The 10,482-nt window shown below is 48.3% G+C and overlaps 1 protein-coding gene across 1 annotated transcript; it reads left to right on the forward strand.

Annotated features, from left to right (window-relative positions):
• The first annotated feature begins 930 nt into the window (after positions 1-930).
• Positions 931-9,603, forward strand: LOC149302177 (cathepsin F-like). The gene is made up of 14 exons (XM_089483098.1): positions 931-1,173; positions 2,296-2,403; positions 3,192-3,267; positions 3,704-3,813; positions 3,947-4,022; positions 4,307-4,420; positions 5,061-5,206; positions 5,632-5,728; positions 6,025-6,105; positions 6,228-6,347; positions 6,825-6,889; positions 7,262-7,352; positions 7,476-7,534; positions 7,706-9,603. Exons 1-14 carry the CDS (start codon positions 958-960, stop codon positions 7,778-7,780), a joined length of 1,434 nt encoding a protein of 477 aa, XP_089339224.1. The 5' UTR covers positions 931-957; the 3' UTR covers positions 7,781-9,603.
• Positions 9,604-10,482: the final 879 nt, after the last annotated feature.

Here is a 10,482-nt window from a genome sequence, read left to right on the forward strand (position 1 = left end):
AACATAGTAATCGAATCCGCAGATCTCAAAGCCGTAAATATGGAGGGATGGATGGGTGTATTTATTTATTTACTTGGAGTATTTATACCCTGCTCTCAGAGCGGCTTACAATCTAAAAAGACATGACAGGTGTCCAGAGAGTGTGTAAAAGGTTCCTATAGATATATACGTTAGGCTGGGGATGATGGGTGTTAGAGTCCAACAGATATGAATTGGACAAAGCTGACGGGTGGCTGAGAATTGGGAAAGGTCTTTGGGACTTCGTCTCCCCCAAAGGATGAAGGGATCAGGGTCCCCCCACTGAGGAGTCTTCGTCTTTTATGGGGGATTCTGGGAACTGTAGTCCAAAACAACCGCACACAGAGGCTCCGGGTGCATCTGCACTGTGGAAATGATGCCTTCAGAGGCCACGTTAAATGCTGCAGAGCCATCCTCTGTGGAATCATGGGATTTGTAGTTTTTGCAAGGGCTTTAGCCTTCTCTGCCAAAGGGTCCTGGTGCCAAACTACAAATCCCAGGTTTTCTGTAACATGGAGCAGTGGAAGTTATAGCAGTATCAAACTATATTATTTGTACAGCGCAGATGCACCCATTGAAGGCCTTTCCCTTTAATAAATACTATTTAACATTTCAAAGGTTATGCATATATTTATTATTGCAACGGTGAATAAATAGAGAAGGTCGTGAAATGAGGGGCGGGGCTATGTAAATAGTACCACGCCTCTCTGGGCGGTGACGCCAGCATCTTCAAACCCCGCCTTTTTTCACCATCGCTAAAGGAGAAAATGGCGTCGCCGCTTGGAGGATCCGCCTTTTTTCTCATCCAGCTAGTGCCGGCTGGGAGTGGAGGCGTGCCTTTCCTCAGCTGGGCCAATCACCAAAGCGGGTGCTCTCTCGCCCCGCCCCTTTCTCAGTGGGGTGGCCCTGCAGAGCGGATTCTCCTCAGTTTGAGCCAGGATGGCGGCGGTGATGGTTCTTTTGAGTGTCGTTTTGCTCATGGCTGTGTCCGCCTCAACGGCGACGATGGTCGGAGGGGCCAGGGAGGTGGACGTCACCAAGGGCGGCCTGGTCAGGGAGGCGGCTCGCTTCGCTCTGGGCCAGGCCTTCCTGGAGGGCGAAGGAGAAGGAGCCGGGGAGCCTTCCCTCTGGGCGCTGCGCTCCGCCAAAACCCAGGTGGGTAAGGAAGAAAGAGAAAGAGTAATGATCATAACTATTATTATGTCCGCTGGTTTCTTTATTGGTTTACATTTGTATTGGCACGCATTTCTAAGCCCTTCCAGCGAGGTGCCTTCACAACAGCCCTGCCAGGTAGGCCAGGCACCCAGGGCCTTTGCATGGCTCTCTCCCCCTTTATCCTCACAACAGCCCTGCAAGGTAGGTCACCCAAAGTCACCCAGGGCCTTTGCATGGCTCTCTCCCCCTTTATCCTCACAACAGCCCTGCAAGGTAGGTCACCCAAAGTCACCCAGGGCCTTTGCATGGCTCTCTCCCCCTTTATCCTCACAACAGCCCTGCAAGGTAGGCCGGGTTGCAAGAGGTATGGGTCCGGTGGCTGAGGCTGGCAGATCATGGCTCTCCAAGTCCTGCCTTGACTGTTGGACGCAAACCTTGGTCCTCCGGAAGTTTTGGACCTCAGCTCCCAGAATCCCTGACCGTTGGCCAAACTGGCTGGGGCTTCTGGGAGTTGAAGTCCAAAACACTTGGAGGACTAGAGTTTGGGACTTGCTGAGCAGCCGTTCTTTCTTCCCGCTCCTTTTGAGACAATGCAATGCTCCTGTTTCCAGGAGCCAAAAGCGTTTGCAGACAAAACATCCATGGATTCTATTATGGTGAGTGAAGCTTGTTAAAAATTCCAACTCAAGCGGAGACTGAGCAGCATCTCGTTATGGGATTTGCAATCCACTTATTCTGGGGTAATTACTCTGGGCGGATTTGGTCGCCGTCAAGGGCTTTAAAGCGCCTCCTTTTGGGCACGTGCGCAAAGCCTTCCCAGAGTCTCCTCTCCGATTAACGGGCTTCTGGCTCGTTAAAAAGCCTTGGCCTTGTATTGTCTTGGGTTGACCTTGCATTGTCTTGATTTTAATGGGTGCCGACCTGCAGCGAAGGAGCCAAAGAGATTGCCAAGGCGTTAATTCGCTTCCTATTTAAGGCGCAAGAGATCGAGGTCAGTGACGTCAAGGGAAGGTGCACCCAGGGGCCACAAAACGGACGCTCCCAGGAGACTTGGAAGACTTCTGTTCAGCCCCAGCTCCTGTGTATGGCAGGTGTACCTACAACCTCTTTTCTTACTTGCAGGTGGTGAATGGGATCAAGTATTACCTGGACATCACCTTGTTGAAGAATCAATGCAGGAGGAGCCAGGATGCAGCCAACTGTGTCCCTTCAGGAGAGCCAGAACAAGTGGTAAGAACCAGCTCTTTGAAACCACATTATATGGGGCAGCCACCGAGAAAGGCTTGTCTTTGCCTCCCTGCGATTGATTTTGCGATGCTTGATTTAGCTCTGCAGGAATCAGCTCTAGTGTTTGGTTGTCCAGAAACATGGGAGCCTTGCAGGTTCTCTTCAGATCTGCGTCCAGGTTTCCTGCAAACAGCAATAAAGAGTGATGGCTCTGACCTTTTAGGAATGCTCTCCATGGAGTTACCCGCTCAACCCGTCTTTCCCTTCGCATGTTATCTTGTGACCTGAACTTCCTCTCCAAACAAGGCCAGCTCAGTGGGGCTGTCAGATGACAGATAATCCTCGCTGTAGCTTGGAGAGAAGAACCCTAGAGCAGAGAGGGGAGGGGGAAAAGGCACACCATTGCCAAATTGTTTTCCTGGGATGGCATTCTGACTCCTCCAGGAAAGCGTCAGAACCCCAGTTGTCCCCCTAAAATAGGTGACAGTGGTCTAGGGAGCCAGTGTCCTGCCCCAGGACGTTCTTGAAGCTGCACCCGCATTGCAGAAGTAATGCAGTTTGACATCACTTTAACTGGCATGGCTCTGTGGGATTTGGTGCTTGTTGTGGCATCAGAGCTCTCTGACAGAGAAAGCTCAATGTCCCACCAAGCTACAAGTGCCAGGATTCCCCAGCATGGATCCATGGCAGTTAAACTGTGCGCTGTTCCTGCAGTGTGTTGCCTGTCCTCTTCTGTGCTCATGTGCCTCAAATGCACATTCGACTTGTCTCTGTTTTTCTTTTCTGCCTAGTCATGTCATTTTGAAGTCTGGATTCAGCCCTGGGCAGGCAGGAAGCAGCTGGTGAAGGAAGAGTGCCGCCCGGCTGGTAAGTCGGGTCTGACTCAGACCTCCTGAAGCGTAAATGCCAGGCCCAAGCCTCACCTTCTCCCTGAACTGGCAGCATAAGCTGACGCCACCCAGGCTGAAACATCCAGTTGAGAAATGTTGCCTGTGAAAACAAGCCAGAGGCAAAACGGGCCGAAGGAGACAGAGGCTGGGCTCTCCTTGGCGACATACATGCCTGTTACTTGTTTAGTGTTTGGTTTTAAAACCCTTTCTATTACTAGCTTTTTAATTCATGCGCCTTGCTTTGATTCATGTGTGAATCACTTGAGGTCTCATTCAGGAAAAAAGGCAGGATATAAACTGAATAAGTAAATGGTTTGTCAGGTAAAAAGGAGTATCAGGTTTGCAGGGGTCTTGTGGGTTTGGTGCTTGGGTCCTTCTCACTTTGGCTTTGCCCCACTTGTCTCTTCCTCCAGAGCCCTCTGAAGTAGCTCAGGTGGCAAAATTGGGAACCTGGGAAGTGCTTCGTCCCAGGGTTCTGGGTGCAGATGGCGAGGAGTCTTCCCAGGAGGAGAGGCATCTGCAGGTGGGTTCCCTTGCCCTTATCCCTCTCCTTCTGGATTCAGGCCCATTGCACAGGTTCTCTGACAGTTCTTTTAAGTTGGGCCACCTCCCTCCCAGTTCCCAATTTCTCAGCCCTAGGTCTTTTTCTTCCCCAGAATGCCTCTGTCCACCTGGTTTCCCGCTTCAAGGACTTTGTGACCACCTACAAGAAGAGCTACAAGGACAAAAGGGGTGAGTACTGGACAAAAGGATTGACTGCAGAAAGACACGGGGGCACATAAGAGGACCCAAGGGTGTCCCCATTTCATAGGGCCAACTCCTAACTGGTTAGTGTAGATCACATGGCAAGGGCTCTCCAGCACAACTGTATGTTCAGCGTCTGGCAGAAATATAGCATTTGTTGTTACCTTTGGTTTTTGCTATCTGTGATAAGTCTTTGAACGTATCCTCCACGGATATGGGATCCAACTGTACTCCTAATGGGTTCTTGTTTCTCCGGACTCCTTTTTGCTCAGAGGCTGAGAAACGCTTCCGGATCTTTGCTGAGAATCTGGAGAAGGCCCAAGTCATTCAAGAGCTGGACCGGGGCACAGCGGAGTACGGAGTCACCAAATTTAGTGACCTGACAGGTAGGCGAAAAGATATGACTACCAAGTTCTCCTTTGCTTTACACATGTTGCTTTCTCCCTGACGTTTCCTGGTGGTTGGAGTCTCCCATCTTATTGGGGCAATGAATTGACCCCAAGTTTTAATCCCAGGCTTTAAAAGAACTCTCTCCAAGGTGTATTCTTAAATAGATTCCCTACTCTTGGTTCAAATCCCCATTCAGCCCTGAAACCCCTCTGGATGACCTTGGGCAAGTCCCACTCTCTCAGCCTCAGAGGAAGGCAATGGCAAACCTCTGAATAATTAATCTTGCCAAGAAAATTTTAGGAGAAGGTTGCCATAGTTCAGATTCAACTTGAGGGCACAGAAAAACAAGAACAAGCCAAGCTAAAACCCTGCTCAGATCTTCCTCCTGTCCCATCCGTGGGGATTCCCCCCATTCCTGCTGGAATTCTCTGGAGAGAAACCTCCCTCTCTTACACTGTCTTCCTGGATAAGTGCAGTGGGATGCAGGGCAGTCCCTGCTATCTCTTTCCCCATTTTTCTGGATGTTTATAGGCATGGCAGCTGGAGTTAACACTCCTTGCAAGCAATGAAGCATCTGATACTCTTTCCTTTATCTTGTGGATGTTCAGGGCATAACTTGCATTTGTCACCTTCCAGAGGAGGAGTTCCGCTCCATGTATCTGAACCCGCTGCTGTCCAAGCTGCCAGTCCGGCCAATGAAAGCAGCCACCATTCCCAGCGACCCCATGCCAGAGGAATGGGACTGGCGGGACCATGGGGCTGTCACAGGGGTCAAGGACCAGGTTAGTTTCCCTATGTGCTCACCAGTCCTTCTTGTTCAGAAGTGGAGAGTTGATACATGGCGGCTTAGCCTGGGCCCCAGAGGATGTGATGGTTTCTCTTCTTAAGAACTATTTCCCCTCCATCCACTGTTAACACATTGCAAGATTTAAAAAATAATCCACTGTTGTTGGTGGTTGTGATATGGAAAAAGTACTGTGCTGCTCACTACTTTCTGTTACTTTAAAACATACATGCGTGCACACAGAGAGAGTCACCACACTGATCAGAAAATGTTGTTACAACTAATTACATGTCTCATACCTTGTTACTTCGGAGCTCTGGGTTGTTCTCAGTTCTTGAACAGAGCAGCCTTCCTCTCTGAACTAGACTGGGCTTCTTTTACTAAGCCTTCCCTCATCTCCCCTCTTTTTCTCCTGACTCGCAGGGCAGCTGTGGCTCCTGCTGGGCATTCTCTGTCACAGGCAATGTAGAAGGACAGTGGTTTCTCAACAAGGGATCCTTGGTCTCTCTCTCGGAGCAAGGTAGGTGGTCAGAACTTGGCACACTGGGTATTATTCCAGGCAGTCTCAAGACCTCATTTGATGCTGAACATGGACACATGTTACTGCTATAGCATAAGCATCATTGGTGGTCAGTAATGCACCTGGGGGAACACCTTTCACTGATGGAGTCGGCATCCCTCACAGCCAGTAGTTGAACTGAACCTCCAAAGAACTATAGGCATCTCCCAGTTTTCAACAATCCGCACTTTTGGCACTAACCAAAACTAATCTCCGCTGCTCAGTTCTCATTCCTTGCCTGTTCTCTCCCTCCGCAGAGTTGCTGGACTGTGATGCCTTGGACCAGGCCTGTGGAGGAGGGCTGCCGTCCAATGCCTATGAGGCCATCGAGGGACTTGGTGAGTCCGGTGGTGGCAAAGAACAACAGCTTACTATTTATCTTCTAGCAGCTGTTTACCTTCCTCCTCAACTGAATTGTGACTTCTTTGCCATGTTCTGTCTCTTGCCTGCCTCTCCCCAGGTGGCCTGGAGACTGAGCATGACTACAGCTACGAGGGCTATGAGCAGAGGTGCAACTTCTCCAAGGACAAGGTGGCTGTTTACATCAATAGTTCTGTGGCCATCTCCCGGGATGAGAAAGGTGAGTGCAGTCCAACCCTCAATCTGTGGGGGAAACATTCCCAGACTTACAGTGGATAATAGCGAATGCTATGTTTCTCATGGAGGTTGACCATAGAGTCGCCATGACTAAAGGGCCGATGGAGAACATATCTTTTCTGATGCATAAAAGTGAACCTGTGTTATATGAACTCACATTAATAAACAGCCTGCCTGTACTTTAAATTCAAAGAAGGGTGACCAAGGTGACCACAAGTTTGCAAGCCAAGCCTCGTCAGGAAAAACAGAGAGCTGGCTATGTTTAGCTCAGAGAAGTAGAGGCTTAGGGGGTGACATGACAGCCATCTTTAAATATCTGAAGCAATGTCATACTGAGGATAGAGTTTTATTATCTTTTATTGGGGTGAACGCAGAAAAATTTCTCTTCTGTCTTGTTATGTCTGCGCATTACTCCAGTGGCATCACTCATGCGCTTTCTCCCTTTCTCTCTCTCTTTCAGAGATTGCGGCCTGGTTGGCAAAGAACGGACCCATCTCCATCGCTCTTAATGCCTTTGCCATGCAGGTGAGAGCCTGTCTTGTTGCAGGGAGTGTGAGGTCTCTCTCTCTCTCTGTCTCTTTCTTTTATCACAGTATTTATCTTCTTAATATAAGTTCAATATTTAATATTTTCAGTATTAAAAATCTTTCTATCCTTTCCTATAACATAAGATCTGCATTTATAAAAATTGAAACTATTTTAACCCCAGGCATGTGTAGAGATCTGGGTGGGTGCCTCAGTGAGGGCCCAAAGGTGTCAATAAAAAGCCAGATATTTAACTTGGTGGTGGAATGAATCCAACATCTCCACCAATCTGGCCCCCGTAGAACATGGGCATGGATCTTCGTATGGAGTCCAGAATTGAATCCTTTTCTTTCTTTCTCCCTCCGCCTACAGTTCTACAGGAAGGGAGTCTCCCATCCCTTCTTCCTTCTCTGCAATCCGTGGATGATAGACCACGCAGTCCTCTTGGTTGGCTATGGGACACGTAAGTGGCTGCTTTGTGTTGCGTGTTGCAAGTGTCTCAAAAGCAGGAATAGAGTCAGGAACTAGCTAATAGCTGGCATGCCTCTCACTGATGGCTGCATCTTCTCTCCCTCCTTCTTTCTAGGTGGAACTATACCGTTCTGGGCTATCAAGAACAGCTGGGGTGAAGACTGGGGAGAAGAGGTAAGCCCTGGGGGTCTTTGCCCTCCCAATCTTTCTTTTCCTTGAGACCTTCCTCTGTGTTTGAGGGAATATGTGGCAGCAAGGTCTTCTCTGTTGTTTCATCCTCAGTGTGGAATGCCCTTCCAAGATGGGAGCTCCTTGACCAATGTTCCTCCTTCTTGTCTCTTTCAGGGCTACTACTACTTGTACCGGGGCAGCCGCGCCTGTGGCATGAACACGATGTGCAGCTCTGCCGTGGTGGATTAGGTGCTCGGTTGTCATTGCCTCTCCACTTCATATAGGTCCAGAATTGCCTCCTGATTGTCTTTCCCTCCAGTATTAAGATGGGAACCTAGGCCACCTTAATCACAGGTTATCCTGATCCACTAAACTTGGCAACTAATTTGTCATGAGCCACATGGAGAGTGACGGATCTGGCCCCATGCCCTCATAGGAGACAACCTTCCCTCCCCATATGCTATTGACCATAGGGATTAGGGTAGAGCCATAGTCATACCATGATCCTTGCACCAGTCCTGCCTTTAGATAGAGGGGTGTCTCCTTCGCAGCTGGATTTTGTAAGGCTGCAATGGGGCAGAGGCGGTCATCTTGGAACATGGCTTTTGAGATGATGAAAATTATTAGCTTCTCCAAAACAGGTCAAGGCTTGGCTCTGAATCTTTCCTTGTTTCTCAAGTTGGGCCTTCCTGAGCTAATTCTTTGGAAGTCAAGAAGGCACGCTTGCAAGGTAAAAAAAGCATAGTTCAGGACCCAACAAACTCAGGCAAATGTAGGGCTCTTCTAGGTTTGGAAATGCATCAGGAAGTTGCGGTGTTTCTTGCTGTAGTGACATTTCTCTTAGGTCAATTCCCATCACCGACTACAACATTTGAGTGGGCTTCTTTTTTAATGCCAAGATATATCGGAACCGTTTCTTCCTTTGTCATCTCCTTTCCTTTCCTTTTTTAGACCTATAGTACTGAGGTATATTAGTGAAATGGCACTAAGCTAATGTAAGATAATCCCATAAGTATTAATGGGTGAATTTCTTTTAGTGGAGATAGAGAGAGCACGGAGGACTAACACTTGACAGTATTTCTTTCCCTTTGATAATTCCTATTTATTTTAAGAAGGTCAAAGGCGGCTGCCTCTTTCTTGCCTCCAGTCCTTTTGCACTAATGGATCCTCCTCCCGGTTGGGATTGTAGCACTAATAAATGGGGCACTCCACCCCACGATCGCTCTTGTATTTCCGTTAGGACGAAGCTGAGCTGGGAGACTGGGGTGACAAAGTCACACGTTCATGGCCAGAGGTCCCAAGATACTAACTCACAAGGTTGGATTGCCTCCTCCTCCAGCCAGGGACCAATGCTCAGGGAAGCCATAACCCCAGTGTTACATGGGTCGAGGTCAGGGCTGGGGAAAGCATGGGGGAAATGGCTCTGGAAGCCAACGTGAGAAGCTCTCCTTGGGGCCCAAAATGGTCAAAGGAGGGACCAAAACATGGCAGTTTTGCCCCCATGCCCTTTAGGGGATGTTAGGGAGCCAAACCCTATTAAAGGCTTTGGAGTTGCTTCAAGGACCAGTTTTTCCCTAATGATTGCCCACCCCTGGCTTAGATTCTGTGGTTTCCTTTCCACCCTAAAAGCAACTTTAAATTCAAATCTGTGTTAATATTCAGCGCTGGCATTGTACCCACGTTTCCTGGGTGGCAGGTTTGAAAGAGTGCTATCATGCTCTAAGGTGCCCCTAATATTGGGGTGTCCAGAGCCCCTCGCATCCCACTACAACATGCTTTTTTCTGGGTCATGCTGCTGTTTCCTTTTGCTAGCTAGGCTTTAGCCGAGGTCAATAATAACAATAATAACAATAATTGTACTTGGAAAACATTGTTACTGGAAGAAAGTATAGGGTAAACAGAGGTTGTGTGTGTGTGTTTTTGCTCCCTTTCATTTGGGTGTGAGTTTCCTTGGAAGGGGATAAATCCTGAAAGACCCACGTCTTCAGTTGTTCACTTTAAAGACGCGGCGTTCGGTTGTTTCTGTATTTTTCGCACTACTACTACTAATAAAAGCGGACTGTTGTAAGTGATTTTAACCTGCGAGTGTCTATGTGCGGCAAGGAAATGGTGCCAATGCTAGCCAGAGGGCTGATGGGAGTTGCAGTCCACAATCATGGGATTGTCACCCCAGCAGTTGCCAAAAAGAGGACTAGCATTTCTACATAAATACAATACAGATATTCCTCAGCGTGGTTAATAATTTTAATAGGGTTTTTGATGGGGTTTTGGGGGCTCTGTGGCCATGTTCAAGAAGAGTGTCTTCCTTGGCACCTTCAGAGAATGAAGTATATATATGTATGGCAAAATGTCAGGAAGAAACTCTTCTAGAACATGGCCACAGAGCCCCCAAAACCCACAAAGAACAATGGATGCCGGCCCTAAAAGCCTTCGACTTCATAATGATTTCAATGTTGGGCTGCAACTAGGGACCAGGGTTTGAATCCCTGCTCGGCCGTGGAAATCCACTGGGTGCGTTGCACACTCTCAGCCTCAGAAATCCCTGCGATGGGGTGGCCATAAGTTGAAAACATCTCAAAGGCGCACGCAACGACACACCATGGGCGCAAACTTTCATGAAATGTCAAAGTCGGGGCGGCAAAGAGTTTGTAAATGGAAGGGAGGTAACTAACTCCCAACTAAAACTGCCTGGATCCCTGCTAAGGAATGTATTTATTGAATGGGTTTATTATTATGGCAGACAGCCAGCATAAAATAATAAAAATGTTTACAGAAAATGATCTTATATCCAGTTGGAAACATTTATATTCCAGCATATCATATCAATAAATAAGGGATTTGGTCGGCTGAGCTGGGCAGGCGCATGGAGCCAAGCAATGCCAGGGGTGTCATTTTTGTGGGGTACATCACAAAAAACTATGGCTTTTGGCCATGAAAGCCTTAGACTTTAC

This window comes from Sceloporus occidentalis, unplaced genomic scaffold, assembly GCF_023333645.1.
Source record: "Sceloporus occidentalis isolate IW3139 unplaced genomic scaffold, rSceOcc1.0.p SCAF_20, whole genome shotgun sequence".
In the NCBI taxonomy this organism is placed as follows: domain Eukaryota; kingdom Metazoa; phylum Chordata; class Lepidosauria; order Squamata; family Phrynosomatidae; genus Sceloporus; species Sceloporus occidentalis.

Coding starts and splice junctions, on each gene's coding strand:
- LOC149302177 (XM_089483098.1), top strand. CDS start 958: ATGGCGGCGGTGATGGTTCTTTTGAGTGTCGTTTTGCTCATGGCTGTG. Junction 4,421..5,060: donor CAAATTTAGTGACCTGACAG/GTAGGCGAAAAG, acceptor GTCACCTTCCAG/AGGAGGAGTTCCGCTCCATG. Junction 6,348..6,824: donor CATCTCCCGGGATGAGAAAG/GTGAGTGCAGTC, acceptor TCTCTCTTTCAG/AGATTGCGGCCTGGTTGGCA.